Source organism: Balaenoptera physalus (genome assembly GCF_965194825.1).
Source record: "Balaenoptera physalus genome assembly, chromosome: 4".
Classification (NCBI taxonomy): Eukaryota; Metazoa; Chordata; class Mammalia; order Artiodactyla; family Balaenopteridae; genus Balaenoptera; species Balaenoptera physalus.
Window position 1 is genome coordinate 132,225,740 of NC_138891.1, and position 26,636 is coordinate 132,252,375.

The 26,636-nt window shown below is 36.2% G+C and overlaps 1 protein-coding gene across 1 annotated transcript; it reads right to left on the reverse strand.

Moving 5' to 3' along the window:
* Positions 1 to 19,814: 19,814 nt before the first annotated feature.
* KRTAP8-1 (keratin associated protein 8-1) lies at positions 19,815 to 25,508 on the reverse strand. Its single transcript, XM_082460661.1, has one exon. The coding sequence runs from the start codon at positions 25,076 to 25,078 to the stop codon at positions 24,815 to 24,817; it is 264 nt and encodes an 87-aa protein (XP_082316787.1). The 5' UTR covers positions 25,079 to 25,508; the 3' UTR covers positions 19,815 to 24,814.
* Positions 25,509 to 26,636: the final 1,128 nt, after the last annotated feature.

Here is a 26,636-nt window from a genome sequence, read left to right on the forward strand (position 1 = left end):
GGGATTAACATATACACACTACTATATATAAAATAGATAATCAACAAGGACCTACTGTCTAGCACAGGGAACTCTACTCAATATCTGTATAACCTATATGAAAAAATAATCTGAAAAAGAATAGATATATGTATATGTAAAAATAAAACAGTACAATTGTGATTAGGTCACATGTGCCATCAAATCTAGAGTTAATTAATGAGGAAAATTATCAACACTTTTATCAAAAATTATGCTTTAAAAACAAATAATTTATTTTTTTCTGTTTGTAATATCTCATCTGTCTAACTTGTTAGTTGTTAATCATATTTTGATAATTTATCCATCCTTCATGTGATTGTTTTATGTATTTCTATTATTCAAAATTCATTCCTATGGTAAAGCTGGTAAAAAATGTTTAACATTTTCCAATGTATTCTCCAAACTCCTGCCCTTCATTCTGTTTCTCTTTTTCCACTGTGAAACATCACTCATCTTTTGGCGATTGGCAGAAACACTGCCATACCCAAATAAAGAAATAACATAATCATAAGTATAATGCATTTTAAATGTGTTATTTTAACTAAGCAACCATATAATCACAGCGCAGTCACAAGGAAAAGCTAGTGGGACCATGTACTTAATTCGTTGGTATAATTATTAATATTGCCACCCTCTATTCTCAAGGGTATTCCAGCTTGGATAATAAATTCTACCAGTGTCCTATTATCACTGACTTGAGGGTCTGCCTGTTTAGGTTCAAATCCAAGCTTTGTTATTTACCATTTGTGTAAATTTGGACAAACATAATCTCTCTGTCTCTCAAATTGCTTCATCTGTAAGTAAGTGTTAAGGGTTACGTGAGTTACTATATGTACAGCATTGAGAACAATGTCTGGAAATAGTAATTATTATTATATTATTGAGTGTTAGCTATGGTTATTATTCCATATATTAAAACCAAATACACATTCACAGAGAGAGAGAGAGAGAGAGAAGAGTAACACATCCTTCTGGCCTATGGTACTTCAGAAGTAAAACAAATATAATATTGAAAAACCAACTAAAACAGTACTATTTGATAATATATAGCATTAAGGACAGAGAATGTTTATAGGGACCTTTGGGACTGTGAAACTTTTAGAAGGAAGTAGTTATTAGCTTTGCTATATTTTTACCTGAGGCAAAATGTATGTTAATATTCCATAGAAATGTTAACAGTTGGGCTTGAATATTAGTTTCAGTTTAACAATCATGAAATACAAATAGGATGCATTTAGAAAATTCGGGAGATGAAACATATATAAATAAGTGACTGAATATGAATAAAGTAGTTTTAAATTTAATGCTTTATATATTATTTAATTTTGAAAGATAAAATATTTTAAAAATATTTTCCCCAGGATTTTAAAGGCATTGTGAAAAATAAGAAATAAAATAAATTTATTTTCCTCGAGTTTTTCACTTACAAAATGGCTTAATATGCTACCTACTAATGTTTCTGAAAATTGAAAACATTTTTTAGGAAGGCATGTGGCATGTTTTGAATAGCTTTATCTTGTTCTATTAGCGTTTACATAGTTTTTCCTTTTCATAAATATGACAGAAATAAGCCATCAATGGAAGATATACTTGCATAACTATTTGTAAGAGAAACAGAAGATTAGAAATAATTAATCCATATTTTTTCCCTTTAGAAATGGCAACATGCAGATCAAAGGTGAATAACCTGGATTGGACGCCAAGCCACGGTGATGGAATACATTACACTCAACTCCCCAAGTAAGAATCGTGCCTAAAACCTCCACATTATTGAGACAGTCATAGACAAGAACCACTAATTGGACCAGATGCTCTTTTACACTCAGTATTGCTCCAAAGTTCTGAGTTTTCCCCAGCAGATAATTCAATTGCACCAGGAAATATAGAAAAGTCAAAAGAGTCACAATCAGAAAGTTCAGAAACTTCCCAAAACTCCTAAGTTGATTTGCAGGTAGAGTGTGAATCAAGAACTATATGAGGAGACTTTTATTTCCAGTTGTCATATAAAAGATTCAGTCATACAGAGTGAAGTAAGTCAGAAAGAGAAAAACAAATATCGTATATTAACACATACATGTAGAATCTGAAAAAATTGGTATAGACAATCTTATTTACAAAGCAGAAACAGACACACAGACATAGAAAACATATGTATGGATACCAAGGGGGAAAGGGGGCCTGGGATGAACTGAGAGATTGGAATTGACATATATACATTATTGATACTATGCATAAAATAGATAACTGATGAGAACATACTGTATAGCTCAGGGAACTCTACTCAATGCTCTGTGGTGAATTAAATGAGAAGGAAATCCAAAAAAGAGGGGATATATGTATATGTATAGCTGATTCACTTTGCTGTACAGTAGAAACTAACACAATATTGTAAAGCAACTATACTCCAATAAAAAAATTTTTTTAATAAACTGAAAAAAAAAAAAGATTAAGAAAGATCTTCCCTCCCATAACAACCAGAAAAGCTTTAACAAAACAAAATCATACTCCTCCATGGGGTTAACAAAGAGCAGTAGATGCATGAAGACCTTGTGAACTGAATTCAAGAGAGAAATGAGCCTCATAGAAGAGCAGGAAGCCACGGGAGTTTTCACTCCTGAAGGCAAATGCCTGCTGTATATGCAGGCAGACCAGACCTAGAGAGAAAATTTAAAGATAATCTTTGTGTATTTCAAATACAAAAAGAAGCTAGTTACCTGATTTCACCCCAGCTCTATGAAGCAGCATGTGTTCTGACTTCCAGCACGAGGATGAAGGTTAAAGCCAGCTTAACACCTCAGAACATGGACCAGTAAGCCACAAATGAGGAAAACATGTTCCAGCTCAAGCATCCAACTCATGAACATCAGGATCTCCTTTATTCAAAGCCAGTACAACCGTCTTTTAACCTGCATCTGACATCACTGTGATAGCTTGGTCTGGAGGCTGTAACTGACAACATATAAAATGTAATAGGAGCCAGGTAAAGCATTACGGTCCCTGAAATGAAAGGAGATTAGCCATAATAGAAACTCAACTGCCATATGCGCCATCAGCCATAAGTGGCATGTTGGAACACAGGACACTAATCTTAAACACACCTTATCTTAACACTCAACACCAAGGGAAGACACAGGTTGATAATGGATGTCTTTCCAGACAGACAAATAATAACATCTTACATTTGATCGTGTTTTCCATTTTACAAAGTGCTTTTGAGACAGGCTGGGACCTGGGACCTGGGACCCTTTGCTGCAGTGCTTGCACCTGGACAAACATCTCCACCAGCAATAGAATACAAAGTAACTATACGGGACTAAAAATAACTGCCTGCATGTACAGTTGGGACAAATTATGTACAAAAAGATACAAAAAGACCAAAAAACTCAACAGCTACTTTTAAAGAGCTGGGAACAAACGCAGGGTACTGTGCATGCCCCCTGCACACAACATCACCAAAGGGGTGGACAAACCACATAAGTCACTCCTCTGGCCTGACCCCTGGACCCCCTCCTACCCTCACCCCATATAAGGAACCAGCTCGCCCCCCAGCAGGGGATGTGGAAGGGAACCTGTTACTTGTTTTCACTCTCGGCTGCTGCAGCAGGGGCCCCAGTAAATTCTTCCCTGAATTTCTTGTCTCAGCTCTTATCAATTTCTATTGATTACGGAAGGCCAAGAACCCTGGTCAGTAACACTTTCATGATATCATCTTATATAGTGATTAAAAACTATGAATTCCATTTACAGAAAAGAAAACCAAGGTTTGGAGACATTAAACTATTTTCAGATGGCCAAGCAAATAGTGAATAGAGGGGCAAATTACTACTAAAATTTCCTTGTTCGAAATATAGGGCTCTTTCTACAGTAACACAAGACCATGTTCTTTCAAATAGTTAATATCACTGCAATAACATGCTGGATCATATAATCAAAACCTTTGTTCTGGTCTCCCATTACTACCGCCTGATAAGCAGATGCATTACATGAACTAAAGCATCCATTCGATTGTGCAATAAATATTAATTGAAAAATTTACATGTGTTAAATAATGAAAATGAAAAATAATTCCTATCCTCAAGGATCATACATGTAATAAACATGTAAGTAGGAAAATCCAAGGTAATATGACAAGGAGAACATAGAGATGGGTACTAGGTTAAGCTAGAGGGTTCTGAGAAGCTTCAAAAGGATAAGTAAGATACCATAAGACAAAGAATCAAGGAAAATATTCCAGGGGGAAAGAAAAATTATATGAGGGTAAAGAATAGGTAGAATTGTGATATAGTTAGGGTGAAGCAGGATTTTGACATAGAGCACCTGGAATTCTCTCTTTGAACCTCTTCCCTCTTCTGCCTGCATTCATTTCCTTCATGGTCTCATCCAGTCTCATGGTTTTAAATACTTGTCTATTTTTGGCAGTTTCTGACAACTACCAAACTTAAAACTCTGACCCAGACCTCTTCCTGGACATCTTTCCCAACTGTTTAATCAACATCTCCACTTGGGTATCTGATGAGCATCTCAAACATAAAAAGTCCAAAATTTACCTCTTGATCTTGCCCCACAGAACCACTCCTCTTGCAGCTTACTTTACCTCAATTTAAGACTGCCCTATCTTTCCTGTCACTCAGCGTAGACTTTGGAATCATCCTTAACACCTCATTTACACTTCAGCATCCAATCATTCAGCAAAATTGGTAAATTCTACCTTTGAACTATATCATCATTTCCATTGCTATCACCAAAAGCCAATTACAATAGCCAGTAGCCTTCTGACTGGTCTTCCTGCTCTCAGTCTTGCCTGTCCCTACCCCTTAGCAGAATATTATCAACACAGCAGCCAGAGAGATCCAGATAAAATATGTCAGGTTTTGCATCTCATCTGCTCCAAACCCTGCTGTGGACTCCCATCTTAGAATAAAAGCTAAAACCCTTATTGTAGGTTCTCTGACCTCATTTCCTACTACCCCCCCACCAACTTCACTCCTCTGTAGCCAAATTCCAACTCTTCCTCTTCGATACACTAAGCAGAGTCCAGCCTCTGCACTCCCTGTTCACTTGGCCTCAGATGTTTTCCCCACATAAACAGGAGTCACATGTTCTCTTCCTTTAAGATTTTCTTGAATGCCATCTTATCAGGGAAAACTTCACTGACCATCTTGTTTAAAATTTCAGTAAGACTGAAGAAAACTTAACTCACTGCTCTTACTTTGTGCAGGTTTTCTTTTAGTCAACACTAGAAAAGAGGAAATTCAGGTCCCATTCCAGACCCCTGAATTGGAATCTGATTTTTAACAAAACCTCATGTGATTTGGGCCTTGGTTCTGCACCCAATTCCAATGGTGGGGGTGGGTGGCAGTGAATACCCCCCAACACCACCAAGCAATTCTCGGAATATCAACCAGGTGTCCTACAATTTAACTCAATTCAGACACTATCTACCTAGAGATAGTGTCAGATCCCACAGGTTAAGGGGGTCAGTCCTACAAGACACCCCCTCCCCACTTCAGATGCCAATCACAAGCTCAGCAACTGACTATAAATTAGAGGTTCCAACAACCACCTACTTGGGTTCATTTAATTTACTAGAGAAGCTCACAGAACTCAGAGAAACATTTTACTTACTAGAGCACCAGTTTATTACAAAAGAATATAACTCAGGAACAACCAGATGGAGGAGATGCATAAGGAAAGGTATAGGGAAAAAGCACAGAGTTTCCATGTTCTCTTGGAATACACCACTTTCCCCAAATTTCCATGTGTTCACCAATGTGGAAACTCTCCAAATCCTGTCCTTTCAGGTTTTCATGGAGGCTTCAGGACATAAGCAAATTAATTAAATCATTGGTAATTGGCTACTCCATACCCTCTCCCAACCCTGGAGATCAGGGGGATGGGAGTGAAAGTCCCAACCCTCTAATCACAGGATTGGCTTCCCTGGCAACCAGCACCCATCCTTAGGTGAGGTTCAAATATAACCTCATTAACATAACAAAAGACACTTTTGTTGCTCTCATTACTTAGAAAAATTTAGGGTTTTAGGAACTCTGGCAGAAACAGGAACAAAGATCAAATACATATTTCTTATTATAAATCACAATATCACAGGCCCACATTAAAGACTGATAAACACTGATCTAGATAGCATATACTCCCATAATATTTGGATTGGTTATCAATGTTCTATTTAAATGCTTATCAATTCCTAATAATTTTGATCCAAAAATCAACAGCTTTCACAATCATTGCTAATTACTGCAGCACGTTTCTCTTATGATCATGAATACCTCAATTAGCACTTCAATCTACAAAAACATGAGCAGTTCAGTTTACACCTGGACAGTTTGCCTGTATTTGAAGGGAATATTCAGACAATAACTACAAATCTCAACAACATGCCTTGTCTAGATAACTGATAATCATCACAGGGCTGGAGCCATCATAGGATCAGAAATAATGAAAAGTTCAGAGAGTGGACATTAGGCTGTTCAGATTTCCAGAAGTTGAAGCCAAGGCAAATGTTAATGTTATTCTGTACATACCTGGACAATACATTTTCTTTCTTTTTCTGTTACTTTTCCTCTTAAAACAGAATATATACTTATGTGTGCAGGACAATATGTTTATAATGAAAACATACTGCATCTTTCAGCCAGGATGAATTCTACCCTCTTATATACTGATATGCTCTTTTATTTCCATGGAATAACCCATATCAATAGCTTGACAAATTAAATATGGTAGTATAAAGAGTGTTATGTGTATTGTGCTTTTCTCATGAAGATTAATTAATATCACATGAATACCATAACCTTTAGAAATAATATTATCCCCATGCCCCCCAAAATTAACAAGAATAATTAAAAGACCTTTATATAAAAAATATGATCATGCCTTCTAAATGCACACAGGGAAGATTAAGGTTCTTCCCTTAATCAATTATGTAATCTATAAACATTCAGGACCAAATCAGAAAACACAATCTGAAATGATCAATTATCAGCCTGCTAACCATAGCCCACTTGGTGCTACATTTTAGAAGGAGTACGTATGTGTCATTCATTCATTTCTCTAGGTACTCAACACATAAAACGAGTTAAAAAAAAAAAGAAGTCTAATAATTATGGACTTCAATCTTTTATCATTGATATTAACTGAATATTAGGAATATTCTAGTATAAACAACAAATGTGTTCCATCCTCTGGAGAATTTCTTAGGTAATATTTGAGCCCTGGATCCAAAGGAGGTGTGTTACATTGTTTCAGGACACAGGAATGCTCCTCTTTTGGGGACCATACAGGTCAAAATACCTTAGTGTTTCAACAGTGATAAAATGGAAAGGACACTCAGAGAATCAAAATCCTAAAAAAACAGGCCGAAATCTGGACATATATCTGGTCAGCTTTTCAGAATAGGAAAAACATCTGCCGAAATGTGAACCTCTGAAAATTCAAAATCATGAACAAGTGAAACAGAGGGCAAATTCAGGAAAGAAGGAGGGAAAACTGGAAGATAAATTATTCTGGGATCCAGGGTACAGACATAAATCCAGAATCCAAAATGAATACAGAATGAAAAAATGCATAGCAACAATACAACAAAATAGACACAAAAAATCAGAAAGAAGGACCAACAATTGCTACTCCAGGAAAAGAATACTTAGAATAATCCGCATAGCAAAGTGGCCCCCAGCTTGAACGACAGTGAACTCTAAGCTCCATCACCCAAGCATAGCATTCCATTAAGAGGAAAATGGACTTTTAAATAGAGAGTATCTGAGGGACTTCAGACAAAATTCATTCCAGTATCCACTGTGAATTAAAAAGTCAGTTCAACACTTATATCTGGATTCCCAAGTACAAGAAAGAACAGGAAAATTAGTTACCAAAAAATAATATAGGAACTGGCAGCTAGGTGTGAAGTGAGCAGGCAGATAAGATGACAGTTCATGGTGATCAAGGTGTAGAAGTCCCCAGTTAAAACGTGGGAGAGTCCAGATGACCATTATCTTCCACAGCAAACTGGGGCTTGGGTATAGGCCCAACCAACAGCAAAGACACATCCACAGTTATACCCAAGTCACTGGAAAATTTGCAGCCAGAATCAGAGCCCCATAACCCATGGCCAGAGCCCCAGCAATAACTCAGGTCTCAAAGACACCATATCTAGAGTCACAAAGTCCAGAAAAGCCTGGGGGCAGGGGGATAACCAGTCAGAAGAGCAATTGTTGTAATAAGTCATATTGAAACTAAGTGTGCCCTCTGATATCCTGGAGCACGTAATCAAAGTTAGACCATCGCAGTTTCCATGGTCCGTAAGTCTGTTTATTAATACATCTACCTAGCGGTGGGTAAGATACTGCAAGTAAACCCCCTAACTCATTATTCTAAAAATGTATTTAAAAAATAATAATAAACCTCATTAACCAGTTTTCTTTTTACATGAGGACAAACTTGGTACCCTTTTAAAGACACAGTATTCTTTGAGGTCAAGTTGCAACTTCGCTGTACACATCTCAGTCTGTAAACTATACTAGGAAGAGAACATCTTTAATTTTTTGACCCCAGAGGTAAAGCTCTGAAACTAGACTGTTTGATTCTGTTCACATACAGCATACTGAAATTTCCTTGCCCTCTAATAAGATCTCATATCCCCTCTCAAAACTTTTGACTAGATGAACCTTCCCAGAAACTGGGAGTTTCTGAACAAATTCCCTTGTTTAGAATGTTGCCTTCCCAACACAGGGTTTCCTGATGCTGACACACCCTGCACTCCCACCAGTAAGCTGAATGACCAACAGGATGTGTCCAAATGTAACAATTGCCCACAACTGTTAGAGATATTGACAGACTCCAGCCAAGATAACTGCCAGCATTAACCAACACTGTTGACCTGAAGCCATGGCTATTTCTCTCAAAAAGCATCCAGATAATGTAATAGGGAAGAACAATTCTGACTCCATATTGGATCTGTTTCTTTTACTTTAACCTTTGTATTCTATTGCTTTTGCTACAAGTTAAGAATGTTGCCTATAGCCTGAAATTTACAGGATAGCCCATTCTCAAGGCTCTGACCTTTAAAGGTATAACACTTTTCCATTCATATAGAGATTAAAAAGTTGCAGAACAGAGAATAACATTTGTCTTGTTGGAGATTTACAGGAACATCATGACCTGACCTATGTGGACAGATGCAAGAACAAAGGATTCTGACACCAAGAAATCTGCAACAACCACACCCCCTCCCCTTTTAGTATAAAAGAAGTCTGAGTTCTAAATGGTTCTTTGGGACACTAGTCCACCATCTTCTCAGTCTGCTGGCTTTCTGAATAAAGTGTCTATTCCTTGCCCCAACAACTAGTCTCTGGATTTATTGGCCTGTCATATGGTGAGCAGTATGAGCTTGGACTCTGTAACAATAATAAATGGCTTCGCTTACTTTTCCGGATGTACAGGTGTTTCAATGAATACCTCTGCTCAATAGGAATCATATTAAACTTAACAGTTGCTGGTCCCTGAATTGATGAAAAGCTCAAGTAGAAATCCCAAGGCCCTGCTCAAAAAGAGTTTTTGAAAATGAAACCTATTCTACACTTTGATTTGTCACCGTTAACAGTAAAGCAACATAAACAAACCTTATCTACTCAATAGGTTTCTAGACTGGACCTTGAAACCTACAGAAATTCCATTCTAGATCCAGAATTCTACTTTTCTATTTGTTCTTATATTATGGTGAGAAGTACAATGTGCTGATATATTCATAGAGAGTCACCAAATTGCTGGTACAATCAATAAAATACTCTGAATTGCTGTGCAAACACAAAGTAAACAGTAGTACTATTGCAAGTACAAGTTTAGAAAGTAAATAGAAATAACTATACATATATCAATAAATTCAGTAAAAAGGAAAGCCATTTTCTTTTCAAGGCAAAATTAGAGCCAATGGTACTGCTTAACATAATGTTCACTAACAAAATGATATAGTAATGGTAGAAACACAGGCACATTTGAGTATGGGTTGTTAAAGGAAGGTTAAAGCTACATAAAGGATTGCAGTGATTAGAGAAGCCTTAAAGTCAGGATTTGTAGGATTACAAGAAACAACATTTTGGCAAGTGTCTGAATGTGATTTTCTTCCAAACTATCACTAACACTTCTTTGCTCTCATGCCCAATCCTGCCTCTTGTCAATAGTCAGTGAAAAATATTGCTGCTCCCTTCCCATGGAGTAGTGTTTAACCTCTGTGTCATGTTGCCCTGAGTGCTGGCTTCACCATTTTATTGACTGACAAAACAATGTTTAGATCAACCAGCCAGTCAGTTTACAGGAGAGGTCGCTGCCATTTTATCACCTGGTCTTCTCACGCTGTACTGTTTTTTTTTTTTTTTTTTCCTTTAGTTGGGTTGTGTTATGGGTCATAAGTAGTGGCAAGAATCTTTTAACAAAGAAACAGAATTTTTTTAAAAAAGATAGAGTATCACATGCACAGTATTTAAAAGAGAACACAAGTATATTAATAAATGTGCTATTCTAGAAGAAAAATCACAGGAATCCGTTCCCCATGATCTAACCTGGTAGTAAAATTTATCTTAAAAATTATTTCCAAGCCAGTACCTATGAAGAGAATCCTAAAAGATTTCACAGAGAGGAGAAAAAAGCATTCATACAAAGGACTAGAGATCAGAATGATATTAGATATCTCAAAAGCAAAATTGTAAGCCAGAAGAAAATGAAGCAATGTTTTTTTAGTAAGATGAAAAAGTATATATTTCTAGCTTAGAAAACCAGTCAATATATAAATTAACTGTCAGTGTAAAATAAACATACTTTCAGATATGCAGGATCTCACAAAGCTTATGTAAAGACCCACTAGCTCAGGAAAGTTTTCTCCAGGATCCTATTGGACATAGTAAGGAATAAGGAATTTATTTTCATTGCAATGGCCTGACATTGGAGGATAACATGTATCCTGAATCGTAAAAATATTTAAGACCTTTGATTTAGTATCTTGGCCTCTACTTGGAGCCTAAAACAAGGGAATAATCAAAGATGGGAATAGTGATTATTAATGATGTTCATTAAAACACTATTTCAAGCAATGAGTGTTTGAAAACACCCTAAATGTGTAAAAGTGAGATTAAATAAATTAAATATGCTGTACTTATGTAGAGAAATATGATGCAGTAATTTTAAAATTATGTTTTCAAATAATGTTTAATTTTATGAGAGTTCAAAATAATCACACTACAAAAAGTATAAAAAATTACTTTCAGTCACTAAGGATGTGCTATTATTCACTCCTGATTAATAGGTAGTATTTATGATTTTTCTTACTTTATTTTCTCTACTGTTTGCAATGAACAATTACTCATAGAAAAAATATAATACTTTTTTATTTTTCTACAAAAGTAAGAATCCTTTCTATGGAGCTCAATTTTTTTCCCTGTACTTCTAATAGAGAGAAAGTTCTAGTTATTTCTAAGCAAGGCTTTCTAATGTTTTTCTCTAGACTCTTCCTCATTTTTCTACATTCTTAATAAAATTCAGATGATAAAACAGAATGAGTATTCTAATATGGGTCTGGACAGAGCCATATGGTGGAAGGATTATCACCTCCTATGTGTCATACTTCTATTAACTCACATTTGCATCAGGTTCTTTTTTAATTATACATTACATTGCTGATTCATTCTTAGTGTATGACTTGTTCAGTTTCTACAATATTTTCCTGAGCTAAGATTTCTCCATCCTTTCCCTGGCACTGATGTGCACTTGTTTGTCTCGTGCCAACCTTCATTCTTGCTGGTCCCTTTGTTTAGGTCACCTTTGAAATCTGCTCCTAAACCTTCAAGGTTTGGAAATACCACTCAAGTTAGCGACACTGGGAAAATGTGGTGAACATGTCAATTTCTTTATCTAGATCAGTGTTTCTCAAGAGGTGATTCTGACACCATCTGCTTCGCAGTCATTTTGTGCTAGTTAAACAGGCAGATAAATGGGGTGTGCCCCAGACACTGAACCAGAATCTATGGAGGCAAAACCCCAAACTGTGTATCCTTTAACAGCTTGGCTGGAGTTTTTATCCATGCTCAGATTTGAAAATCATGAAATCCAGGTTATTGTAAAATAAATTTCACATATTTTATATATCCATCATGGTTGATAAGACATTTTCAGAAATTGCTTGGTTCTCTATCCCCACATTTCCTCTCTTTCAATTGCTAGACCAATCAACCCAGAGGTCCAGGCCTACCCCAAATTCTGGATGGATTCTGCTCTTAGCTTACTCCTAGCCAAAACAGATTCAAGAAGCTTAGCAAACCCCATATAGGAAATACCTAAAGAAGTCTGTTTCAAAAGGTTATATACTGTATAATTTCATTTATATGTCCTTGTCAAAAAGACAACATATGGTGATGGAGAACAGATCAATGGTTGTCAAGAATTAGGGGAGAGAGTATGACTAAAATATGGACAGCATGAGAGAGTTTTTTGGGTGATGGAACTTTTTTATATCCTGATTGTTCTGATAATTACACAGATATATGCATGTTTTAAAACATGTACCCGATTTTACTGTATGTTGATTTTTAAATGTTTTTAATCTGGCTTGGTAGAAAATTTTCCTAGACATATAAAATCCTCCATGCATTTTAGCGATCCAGATTATATCTTTGGATAAAGTGAAATTTTCCAGAGAGCTTTAAATCTACATTGCATCATTTTTTACCTATACAAATGCATTTTTCTGGATTTTGCTTTTATGTTGCCACATAGGCTTACATTGAAAGAGATTATAAGAAATAGACATTAGAAACTCATTATAATGTTAATTATGGAAATGTTCTTAAAGTGATATTTAATAATAATAGTAACACTTTAAAAAAATTATTTAGCATTTACAGCTAATTCAATGTAAGACCATGAATGCACAAAGTTATGGACCCAGGGGGATGTGAATATTATTCAGGGAACTGTAATTTTGGTCAAGTTTGATCTAATGCAGTGAATCTTCTGCCATTTGTCTTATGTGTCCATTTTTATGTCAAGTTTGGTGGTTCAGGAATAAACCAGAATGTGAAACACAGCTTACTGCAACAAAATTCACCTTTCTTGACCTTTTATATTTAAAGGAATTTAAAATATATTTCTCATCTTCCTTCATGCAGTCCACTGAGAATACTCAAGAGAATAACCTTTCCTTAGCTAGCTGTGTGAGGCAAATACCACTGTAACATCATTGGGATTTATTTTAATTCACATCTTTGTTCTTTTGTTTAACCATTAAATTCATACCACAGATTCAAGAAATTAGTCATATAAACAAAAATCAAACTGAAAACAGAATATGATGGACATATACGGGATGTAAATTTTAAGATTGCACACTGTGTACAAATTTAAGATTGTACACTGTTTCTTCTAGTTGGCATTGTCAACACTGAGCCAGAATGAAGACAACAGGAAACGGGAAAGTAATCTTAAAAAGCTAAAAACCTTTTATAGTGGCACTTAACACAATGGAGATTAGAGAGGTTAGGGCTAAATTTAATCCCCAGATTTATTATTCAAGAGTATAATATGAATAAGGGAATGAAAGAAGAATCCATGAACATTCACCACACGCTATCTACTTTTTTCTTAAATCAATATCCCTTTAATAGATAGAATGCTTAGAATAGCAAAGTATTACCCTCACTGCAAAATGCAGGAGGAAAATATATCCACAAAGAATGAATCAAGAGAACACAACGAAATTGAAAATCACGTTTATAGCTAAGTATATTTATTAGAATAGGGAAATCAATGGAAAAAACTGAACTAGAATTTAGGGGGAAACATGAAAATCAAACATATTGGGAATTTAAAATCTTAAGGTACAGTAATCTACCAAGAAAAATTGAGACTTCAAATAAAGTTCAATCCACAAAGTTTATGTTTACTCTACTTTGCACAGTTTAACACATAAAAAAAGCTGTTAGTACAACATTGCTTCAAGTTTGGTTCCTGAGGACACATTGTACAGTTCTCGTGGTTAGAAGTTGATTAATAGAGGTCGAATGTCCAATATCTTCTGTAGTCAAGTGGCCGGGAGCTGCCATATCTACATCCAAAGCCATAGCCCATTGGGGAGTAGCTGCTGCCATATCCACAGTCAATACTGTAGCCCAGGGGTTAGCCACAGCTGCCCCAGTAGGAACCTGGGTAGATGTCTTCACTGAAGAAGCCACAGGACATTTTGTTAAGAGTTGAGTGTTGAGTGGCAAAGACAACGTTTACTGGGAATGACTTGCTCCATCTGTCCAAGCCTTTTATACACCCCCACTAAAAGGTATGGCAACAAATACGCACCTTGTTCTTAGGTATTTTCATTACTCTTTAAAATTGTTTGAGGATGACTGACTGCCCAGTGTTCCTTGAATTAGTTTAGTCCCTATAATGGGGAAGCTACTGAAGAGTCATCAAAGTTTTTGGTAAAAGCAGGTTCCCAATTTAACCTTCAAAACTCAGGCTTCCAAACAACCAGGAATATTCTTACTATATTACCTAATATTGCCTGTGAGATTGCAGACATTTTCTGGCCACACAAAAGTGATTATTAATGTTGTCTAAACTGTGTGGCTAAAGATACCAAAGATTGTTCTCCCAAGAAATTTTTGATACATGATTGAACCCATTATAGATGTTTTCAAAAACTAAGGCAAATCTTCTGTTAATCATATCTCATGAGATCTAGAAATCTTTATTTTCTTTGAGAATCTAGTCCACAATTTAATTGCAATTACCTTGTGTTCAGTGATCACTTGATATTTATCAATGATGAGGAAATATATTTTTATGTTTATGAGTAATCAGTTTTTGAGGATGGTCACTATTTTCAACTAACTTTTTAATGAAGTTTCAATATTTTCACTGTTTTTCCTTTGTCATGAAATAATGAACCACGTTTAGTCTCTAAGTTCATTAAATAGCCTTGATGCTAACCAAGATCTACCAGACATGAGAAAATAAGTAATTAGAAGAATGCAGCATTCTACAGGGTCAACCAAGTGAGATAAATTACAAATGTAGTTTCCCTCATGTTTCTCTCAATAACCTACCCTCAAGAAACATGACTTTACATGATTAACTACCCACTTGCACTGAGAATGAGAAGAACACATCAGAAATGTAACATTAGCCTTTCAACGAAGCTTAAAGCATTTGTGAACATGCTTTACATCTTACATATATTTAAATTATTAAACCAACTGGCTTTCACTTAACTGTTCCTTAGGATATGATCAATATTGCCAGAAAAACGCCCACTGAGATGATTGAAATAAGAAAAACCTAGATTATTGTATAAAAGTATGAATTTAATAAAACAATAATAATTCTTCCAATGTTTACTTAGTTCTTTAAAATACTGCGTTGTTTAGAAAAGTGTAACAGAATATGGCATGGAGCTTGATGTATATTTTGGAAAGGTTAATGAAAAGAATATATTTGAATTTCTATTTAACTCTGGATTGATCATGTTGAATCCATCAGGATTCAAATCATATAAAGGATCTTATTGGAGCTATATTTAATATTAGGTAGAAGAACAAAGTGTTAGCCTTTAAGGTACAAAGGCCAAAATGAACTAATGTATTTTTTTATTATTTCAAAAAGTACATAAAATATCCAAGAATGTATTTAAGCCTTGCATGGACTTGCTTATATTTCTGCTTTTATCACTTATTAGAGTATGATTTGGTCAACATGTAATATAATGAAAGGACCACAATAGTAGAAAATATAAATTCTGGTCTGAATTTATATATTGTTTGCCTGACCTTTGATAATAACACCACATTCTCTGCCTCAGTTGCAAAGTTGTAAAGAAGAGGCAACTACTTTTCCTAATTTGTGAGGTTTTGTGAAGCTCTAATAAGATAATGTAGATGAATATACAGTGAAATCATAAGGTACAGTATAAATGTATGTTAAAATCATTGTTTTCTTTTGTCATTCCAAATCTAATTAATCTTACAAACAGTTAACTAAAACTATTCTATATTAATTTGATGAATAAATACACTAAATGTTCTATAGCAGTATTTCACAGATGTAGCATCCATCAGAATCTCCTAGATGACTTGTTAAAACACATACTGCTGACTCTGTAGGTCTTGAGGGGAGGAGATAAAAGGCTTGAGAATTTGCCGTTTTAAAATGTTCCTAGTTGATGCTGATGTTGCTGGTCCAGAAACCACACATTGAGAAACATGGTTCTAGACAGGAGATAAAATTAAAGAGAATATAGTAGGATAGAGAAATGTATGTTCAACATAATGTATACTTCAGTAAACGTAATGTATACTTCAACATAAACAGTCATTCTGTATTATTTAGGATCCAAAGTAAATTGGTTTGACTTCATTACTGGACTTTGCATATTAATAATCAAATCAAATTAACCTGGACATCATCAATCCCATTTGAGTTAGCCCAGATATTAGAGCTAACATCATTTGGTAATCTATAAAAATCAATCTTCATTTTATTGGATTTAAAATGTTATTTTTATTGTACAATGTAACTGAAAATATGACCACCATAAACATATTTAAACCAAAAAACAGATATTCAGACCACAGGTTCTTTGTCAACTCAGATAAATTTTTGAGGCGAAAACAGAAGTGCCCTCAAGATGGAAAACCACTGTCAAATGTATTAGAGCAGAACATATTTCAAATAAGAATCACAGCCTAAATGATGAACTTGTGGAAAAATTCAAAGAATTATCATCTAAACATGATACATCTTGAAGTGAAACTGATCCAGTGTATAAAGAAGCTGGATTTGGTCAAGCATCATCTTGGGGCTCAAAGAAAGGTGGAATCAGACAGGAAACAAAAGAGCAAAATGTCCCAGAAGTGCCAAGGTCTCAGATATGCAGATTAATCAATAGGCTCTTGTTGCCTAATATCTTTTATAGCTAAGGGGTTGGTAACTTCTACAGCCATAGTTCAGGCCACAGCCCACAAGTACGAGGATGTTACCATATCCACAGTCAGTACAGTGGCCCAGGGAATACCCGTAATTTCCCCAGTAGCCATTGGGGTTGAAGTTGTCAGGGAAGAAGTCATAATACATTGTCCAGGAGACAAAGATTTGATCAGTCAGCAAGTTTGATGGCTACAGCCATCACGTAATGGGATCCTTCTTCCTAAGTGACTCATATAGCTGTGATGAAGAAATGTACCTCCTTCATTCTTTAAATCAAGGGAATTAAAATTCTTATTAAACTCTTAGATCTCATTGAAAAAAGAAGAGATCCTCATTATTCTTGAAAGAAGTTTGAGCTTGATTAACTTCTCAAGAATTCTTCTTTATGGGTTTTGTCTCTGTAAATGAGAAGTTACTGCCATGTCTTCAAAGTCTGGGATTAAACTGGACTCCAAATTCAATCCTCCAATTATCAGACTTCCCAACAACAAAAACTGTGCTGGTTGCAACACCAAACCATGTTTTTAGTCCACAGGAATTTACTGAATGTCCTCATGCTTCATAAAGCTCTACACCAGGATTTGAGATATAGATTTCAAAGAGCTCATAGATCTAGCAAACCTTTCAAACTGGAAGCAAAAGCAAAACAAACAAGCCTACAATCAACATAAATATATGCAGCTAAATCCCATAATTATAAAATGTTGTGTGGACCTAGTGGAGCAGAGATTATAGTAGGAGTTTGTGTAGCTATAAAATTGTAAAGATGAATTAAACTTTAAGATTGATGTTAGGACCAAGGAGTGTGTAGCATAGCACTCAGATAACAAAGGAAAGTTTCTCTTGATATTTTAAATTATGAAAACAAAATTTGAAAAAATAGACAAGGAAAACTGAGAACTGAGATGTGTTTTAAAAATTATTCATGACACTTGTTAAAGATGGTAAGGCCAACTTTATTCAAGGGGAGCTACTACAATGTAGTAGTACGGGTTTTGTAATAGTGTAGAGAGATTGGGCTCAACTTTGAATACAAGGAAAAGTGGGAATTTTTAGCCAAGGAGCAGGGGGGAATCAGTGGATGGAAAATTACTAAGAAGAAATATCAAGGTTAAGGGGAGAGGGGGTTGGTTTCAGGTTAAACCAACCTAACAGGATTCTTGCTGAAGGCAGTCCAGAGAGATCAGACTGGGAGGTGGTGGAAGATGAGGAACCAGATCAGGTATTGAAGGTGATCAGACATCGAGGTTGGTGCGGGGGGGTGTGGTGGTAGAGGGGTTCTTGTTTAACTGAATTAGCAGGTTTCTTGCTAAAATTGGACAATGCAGAGACAAACACGGGAAACCAAAAGTCAGAGCCTAGTTGAGAAGAGGGTTCAGTGGAGGCTGATTAGAGTTTGATCAAGGAGGAAATCTTTGTCAGATGAGCAAGTCTCTTTCCCTTCCCTTTACTTCCTTCTTCACTGGCCTTCTACCTCTGGACTGTGCAATTTTACATAGATTACTCATCTCTTCCTTTAAGGCAGAACATCAAATCATTTTTGACATTTATGATGAATGGTACTGAAAAATACTCTATAATTGATATCTCTAAAATTCTAAGAGACACAGTTGAATGAATGACACTGAGAGAGCTGGGGGACGTGAAATTGCTGAATGATGTCATTGCTTCATCCTATCAGTAGATCCTAACCAAACGGCATCCGCAGCCCACTCCTCCATCTCAGGAAATTGTTTCTGGGCTCATAATCAACACATTCATAAATATCTCTTGAGTGTCAAAAAAACAAACAAAGCAAATAGTGCTGTTTTCAGATTTGAACAAAAGATTTTCAAAGGATCTCATTGCCATGATTAAGGATTCTTTATTTTAATTTGAAAATAACATCTTGTCTTTTCATTCATGTGACATTTATCCAGGGCTTAATATGAGCCCAATGCTGTGCTTTATTTTGGGGACACAGTGGTGATCAAGTTAGATAATAGCCCTTCATGGAGCACACAGATCTATAGAATGCAATTCGAGTTGACTCTGGTTAGTGGGAGATAGATAGCAAGGCTTCAGCATCAAACACACCCAGATTACAAATCCAGTTCTGCCACTCTCCAGCTTTGAGACCATGAACACATCATTGAACTTTCTGAATTCCAGTTTCCTCTTGTGTAAAATGAGGATAACAGAACCTTGAATAAAACCAAACTCATGGAGTTGTGAAGAAGAGTAGTGTACTACAAGCCCAGGAATATATAAAATATTAGTTCTTTTACCTAATTATTTTTATCATTGAAATGACTGAAAAATTATACTAGAATATGTTCAAGGTGATGACCTCACCTAAAATCTCAAATAAACCCAGTTCAGAGGATTTCAGTGTCATAAGAGAGCAATGGGATGAAAACATGCTTACCAAATATTTAGCTCCAAAGTTATTATGCTATTCTAGGATGTACACAAGGTTGGGTGGGTAGTTGGATGGGCAGTTGTTTGGTTGTTTGGTTGGTTGGTTGGTTGGTTTTAAGAAAAATTTATTTACACATTTGCCACCATAAAGCCATGGGTTGAACATATCCACTGGGCAGCAGCTATCACATTTGGGATGGCTCCTTTGGCTGAAGGAAAATTATGGGAAATCAAAAATCAGAGCCATGTAAGTATGAAGCATTTCCAGTTTCAGCTTCGCTTCCTGTGTCTGAAGTTTGGGGCAAAAGAGCAAGTAAAACCTTCTTTGGATAAGAAAAAGATTCACTTTGAATAATTTTATCAAATGCCAGTGTCATCCATTGATTCTTCAGTGTTTTATGTTTATGTTTATTTAGTATCTTCAGTAGGTGAAGAAGAACTCTGACTTGTAAGGTACTTGGTAATCTTCCTTAGGTATCCATTGTAGCTGAAAGCTTTTTTTTGAGTCTACAAGGCAAAGCCAGTGTGAATCTTTGAAAATGATGACTTTTTGCAACTGTGAGATTTCTCTGTGCTGGGAAGGGGCTTCTCTTGATCTCTTCTTGCTGAGAGACTGCTCATAAATCTAATTAGAAATTGACCCTGCCTTCATATGATCTATGGGAATAGAGGTGAATCTTGTGGTCCTCTAAGAAGTAAAAACTTGAGGACAAAGATATAGAAGCGAAAGAGAAGAAAATGCAGACAAAGGAAAAAATATGAGGGAGGGAGGGAAAATCATTTGGTCATTTCTTATTTGCAAGAACAATGTAAATATGCTGTAAAATTTCCTACCAGTACCAAGCTCGCTATGACTCTGCCATCTTCGCATTCTCCACTGTAGTAATTTTATGGCCAACAACTTTATTGGTTAGTGTAATCAAATACTCTAGTCACAAAAAGAGTCACACTTGGAGAACATTCCTCCATCAACTTGTGACAGAAGGCAGATATTAGATGCCTTCAAAATAGCCTTAAGAGAAAACTTGGGAAATGTTTAACAGGGTATCACTAATAGATTTACTATCAAAGTTAGTCTTGGAAACTCTTTGGGACTCTAAACCACTCCTGTGAACCACATGGGTAAATACAAATCAGCATTCATATATTCAGCTATGACTAATGAATCACTACTTCTGAGTAATCAAGGAATTGGGAAACCTAACAATTCGAGTAGAGGGTTTAGGTAAAAGGACAGAAATCTGGAATCCAGGTGGTAGACGTTCGTGAGGGACATGAGTACATAATTGATACATAGAACGTGAAAATGTGAAAAACAAATTTCTAAAGGAACTTGCAGCATTCGAAACCCCTCCTTTGTGGAGTCAAGTTGGTTATGGAAATAAGTCATTAGGAAAATAGTAAGCAGAGTAGAAATAACACTACACTCTGGATTCAAGCAAGGGTTATGCAGTATGATTCTAAGTGCAACAGTTAGTCACAGACTCATAATTCAAGAAAGTACTCCAGAATATTCTCTAGCCATGCCTTTCTTCCAGGAAGAATTACTCTGAAACATCCTAAAATATAGGAGGAAATTTTTTTTTTCTCTCTCTCTTTTTCTCTCAAACGTTCTTCTGTAGATAAGATGTCTTTAAGTGGGCTTCCCTGGTGGCGCAGTGGTTGAGAATCTGCCTGCCAATGCAGGGGACACGGGTTCGAGCCCTGGTCCAGGAAGATCCCACATGCCACTGAGCAACTGGGCCCGTGAGCCACAACTACTGAGCCTGCGCGTCTGGAGCCTGTGCTCCGCAACAAGAGGCCGCGATAGTGAGAGGCCTGCGCATCGCGATTAAGAGTGGCCCCCACTTGCTGCAACTAGAGAAAGCCCTCGCACAGAAACAAAGACCCAACACAGCCAAAAATAAATATAAAAATAAATTTAAAAAAAAAAAGATGTCTTTAAGTATTCAAGTCATCTTTCTCAGCTACAGGCTTTATTCAGCATGGAAATCTTAAATATACGTAGATTAGTTTTTCAGGTAATTCGGAGAAGTAAGCAATTAATGGGAAATTCGGAAATAAAAACAACACTTTTCTTCATGTGTGACCTTCTGCAATGAATCCAACTTATAAAATGCGCAGACATCAGGCTTCCAACCTGCAAAAGGCTATGAATTAAAGAATAGTTATGAGATGTTAGCAAATGGATGTTTGATATCTTTTTCATGTTTGTTGGGGAAATTTGTCAGATAACCCAGCCATATTTATTGAGTTTCTACTATGTGCAGAACACTTAACTGGCCCAGCTCAATACCAAAACTCATGTACAATTAGAAACAAATAGCTAGCCATACTCCCTACAGACCACAGCTGAGCCTGAATGCAACATCAAATGTTCTTCCTACTCTTTCTTTTCACTTTATCTGTAAAATGGTATTTATTCTGTACTCATTTTTATGAATCCTGTATAAATATAGATGAAACCTCTTCATTCCTAGATTCAAGATAAGTGGAGGAGGCTGAAAAGGATGGGAAATAAAAAGCAATGAATAAGGACCTTGTAATTGTCCCAAATTGGTAGCCCAAAGGTAAATTACTTATAGAGAACTTTTTAAATACAAACTTCCAGAACGCATAGAAGATCTTCCTGTGAGAATTTCCAAGGGTGGGATCTGAGTACAAGCATTTTTTTAAAAACATATGTAATAGGAGTGAATTACAGTTAAAAATACCTGACATAAAGTAATGTAGAACATTTTCTTATTACCTAGGAAAGTATTAATTTATCAAATCAACCAAAAATACATTTTTTTTCTTCTAAGCAGAGCATGTCATCAGAAACTTCAGTCCCAGTACCATGTCTGTGCTTGAAGGGTGCCAAGCACAGACATTGTACTTCAGTGTACTTCTTGTATGTCCTTGGGGATATAAAGGACTCCTTCTTCTGCCCTTATCCTGTTGAGATGTAGATGATTTTCCTTTATCAAGATTCAGTTACCTGAGCATAAATAAATAAATAAAAAGTGTGTGTGTGTGCACGTGCATGTGTGTGTGTGTAATAGCCTGAAGCAGTGCTTCTTAACGCATGGGGGTCAGACCACCTGATGTAGAATCCCTGGGGTAATTCTAAAAACTTTAGATTTCTGGTTCATCCATGTTGTTTCCAATGACAAGATTTCTTTCTTTTTTAAGGCTGAATACAATACAAAACAATAAATACAATTTTCTATTGTATTTATACCACACTTTCTTTATCCATTCATCCCTCCATGGACACTTAGGTGGTTTCCATTTCTTAGCCACTATGAATAATATTTCAATGAACATGGGAATGTGGATATCTCTTCAAGATAATGACTTCATTTCCATTTGGTGTACACCCAGAAGAGAGATTGCTGAATCATTTGGTAAATCTATTTTTAATTTTTGGGAAACCTCCATATTGTTTTCCATAGTGGCTGAATCAATTACGTTCCCATCAACAGTGCATAAGGGTTCCCTTTTCTCCAACATCCTATAAGAGATAACAACCCTTACTATCTCTTATCTTTTTGATGAAAGCCATTCCAACAGGAATGATAACTCATTATGGTTTTGTTCTATTTCCCTGAAGATTAGTGATATCAACATCATATACCTGAAAAAAAAATCGGTAATTATCTGAGGTGAATGATATGTTAATTCAATTGATTGTGGTAATCATTTCACAATGTATGTACATATCAAACATCCTGTTGTACACCTTAAATATATAAAATTTTTATTTGTCAATTATACCTCAATTAAGCTGGGAAAAAAAATTTTATTTCTGGATCATACCTCGGATATACCAAGTCAGAATTCCTGGGCGTGAGGCACAAGAATTTACATTTTAAGCCAGCTGCCCAGGTGATGTTCCTGCATACTGCAACTTCAGAAACACTGAATTAGATGTTCTCTGTGGTCTCTTCAAGCACAAATTTTTTATAACTCAGTCATCATTCTAGAACAGTCAGACAGTTTCTAACCTCAATCTGACCCTCTAATTCCTGAAAAAAAACCCTTTTCTTTTCTTATGCTATTCTAACCTGCATGTTTGGTTAAGTTACAGTTCTCAGCATGCATCAACCTACGACTGCTAGAAAGTTTCAAACTGGACATTTTACTGGTTATAACGATAGTCTACTGAAAAAGAATCTACTAAGTCAATTCTTAAACAAGATGTCTTTTGAATTTTTTTTAAACAGATATTTGTTGGATGAAATACGGTGCAGAAAATATTGTTTTCTAAAATGATCTCTCCAAATAGCCTTTACATTTATAACTAAGGCGAAAAATATGCAACATGCCACATGCAGACACTCAATAGAAGAGCAGAGTTTAGCCAAATCCTGCTGTCACCAAGAATATTTGTACTCTACCTAAAATGTTTTCAACAAAAGGATTGAGACATTATTGACTTGGCTTATAAAAAGAATACTACTCTCCTCTCTAAAAGAACACAGAGAAAGGCGGATATATCTTCAGGTCTATGAAAAGGGGCTCTTTTAAGAGTAAAATTCACTACCTGGTATTGATTCTACAAAGATTAAGAAGCTTTCCATTGTTGTTTCTAAACTGGCGCTTCTAAGCTGTAAAGTAGATACCGTAGGTGGTTTGAGATAAGGGATTTATCCTTCCCCTAAAAGACTCTCAGACTCCTAAAATACGTCTATAGCTATTCTAGATGCCCCAGAATCCTTAAATAGGGGACATAACATTTTATTCTACAATCCTTAGTCCCTGGGAGAGGGAACATAGTGGGTTTCATTTGCACTAATATAGAAATAAGTGAAATAGGCCATCAATGTTCTGTTCTCTTGAAGAGGAGCAGGAGTGGTGAGATGGTACACCAAGCAATGAATGGTGTACCATTGGCACCAGAATTGGAGGTGGATGTCACAGAGTTAAAGGAAGGTTAAGATAGGATTTTTTTTAATCATAAGCAAACCCCTCTTGCCTGCTTATCACAAAAGATCAAGGATTATTTGCTTTCTCACTGCTTCTAACACGCACATGAGAAAAATAAATCCACTTCCCTCCCCACTCAATGTACCAAAAAATATGCACCCACCAAAAAAGGAAACTCCACTCAGGTGAGAATATTATGATGGTTGACACAAGTTTATTGAGAATTTGACAGACACATCCACAACTTGATGATGACAAACGTCATGAGCATGGTGAAAAATTCAAAAGTAATACATGTTTGGGTGTCAAGTTTCTGCAAATGTCCCCACAAACATCATCCAGGAAGGCAGCTGGAGGCATCAAGTGATTTTTCATTTTCTTCCCTTGAGACTCTGGTGCTAGGTCTGAAAAGCAGCGACTAGGAGGTTGATGAGCACATGAGGACCTGGAATTATGCCTCTCAGCCTTGGGAGAGAAGATTCCATGCCTCGGGTATTTCAGCAAATCAATAGAGAGCAAATGGCCAGAATCTTCTGTAGTCGAAAACCCCACAGCCATTGTAGCCATAGCCAAAACCATAGCCCACTGGGGAGTGGGTGCTGCCATAGCCACAACCATCACTATACCCCAGGGGGTAGTTGTAGCTGCCCCAGTAGCATCCTGGGAAGACAGTGTTGGAGAAGTTGTTATAGTACATGGTGTCTGGAGTTGGGGGCTTAGATAGCAGTGGAATGCGTTTCCTCAGTGTGATGGATTCCCTACTCTCCATTCTCCTTTATATACCCTGGCTATGGGGTGTGGCGGAAAACACAAGGCGTCATTTTCATTGACACCAGTTTGCTTCACGAATAGCTCATTCGTTTGTTTTGCTTGCTTAAGATATCTTTACACTTGCTTAAGAAATTTCTCATGTGATAGAACACAGGGACAGGATTCCTTCAAATAAATTGTGTCTCTTCATTAAAATACACGTTGCAGAGACTTCAAAGCACTGGGTCTTGTAGGTCCTAGATACGAGCCTCTGTGAGCAGGCGTTACAATACCAAGAAATTTTCTGACGTTGTTAACTGTTATTCAGTCCTCTTGCTCTTTGAACGTCCATACCACACAGTTGGAATTCAAAAAATATGTGTTGAATAAATTAATAAATGAAATAACAAATACATAGTAAGACAGCCTCAAAATGGAGATATTTCTTGGGCTTCCCTGGTGGCGCAGTGGTTGAGAATCTGCCTGCCAATGCAGGGGACACGGGTTCGAGCCCTGGACCGGGAAGATCCCACGTGCCGCGGAGCAACTGGGCCCGTGAGCCACACCTACTGAGCCTGTGCTCCACAACAAGAGAGGCCGCGATAGTGAGAGGCCAGTGCACGGCAATGAAGAGTGGCCCCCGCTCACCGCAACTAGAGAAAGCCCTCGCACAGAAACGAAGACCCAACACAGCCAAAAATAAATAAATAAAATTTAAAAAAAAAAAAAAAATGGAGATATTTCTTAGTATTCACCTGATTAAAGAATTTTTTTGCAGTATGCAAGACGAATGCCAAAGAGTTTATTGGAAAGACTCCTTTTTTCCCCTCTATCTATAGCTACCCTGTTTACAAAACTGGATATAATTTTAATTTTAATTATAGTACCTGCCTGAACTATATTTAACATCACATTTCTAAACCACTGCCTGAACTAATAATCTTGTAATTATAAAAAAAAAAAACAGAGCTTGTGGATTGATCCTAGAAATAAATTGTCAAATATCATCTGTTGGCCTACTATGCTTTTCAAAGTAAATGTTGAAAATAATAACAGGATAAAAACAGAAATATTAATGGGAAATTTTACCTTAAAATGTACACTATTTTCTTCCATTAGATCTAGTAAAACCAGATTATCTAACAAATGTGATGATCTTGTAAAGAGCCAGGTGACAATATTAAATCAAAGTTATTTCACTTTTAGAATGATCATGCACCCCAGGATTGGGAAAGAAAATCATTCCTCTCTCTAAATAGAAATTTAGTCCTCAAATATGAATTAAAGGAGGAATAAGATTGATCAAACCCATCTTGGGTCATGCAAGACTTAAAAAATTATTCTCAGATACCTGCATTGATATTCCTCGGAATGGCACTTAAGAGAAAACTTACAGAAAATACAGCAAAAGAGGACATATGGCACGGAAATAAAAAGGCACAGAACTGCAAGGAATCATTCTTAGAAAGGCACAGAACAGATACATATTACATACTAGCCCCCAAAATTTTACTTTAGATCTCAGACATAAATTTCCTTCCTGTTGCTAGCAGCTAAGACCTAAATTTCTGGAGGCA

What these genes read in the sequence shown, in the direction of transcription:
- KRTAP8-1 (XM_082460661.1), bottom strand. Translation starts at nt 25,078, where the DNA reads ATGGAGAGTAGGGAATCCATCACACTGAGGAAACGCATTCCACTGCTA.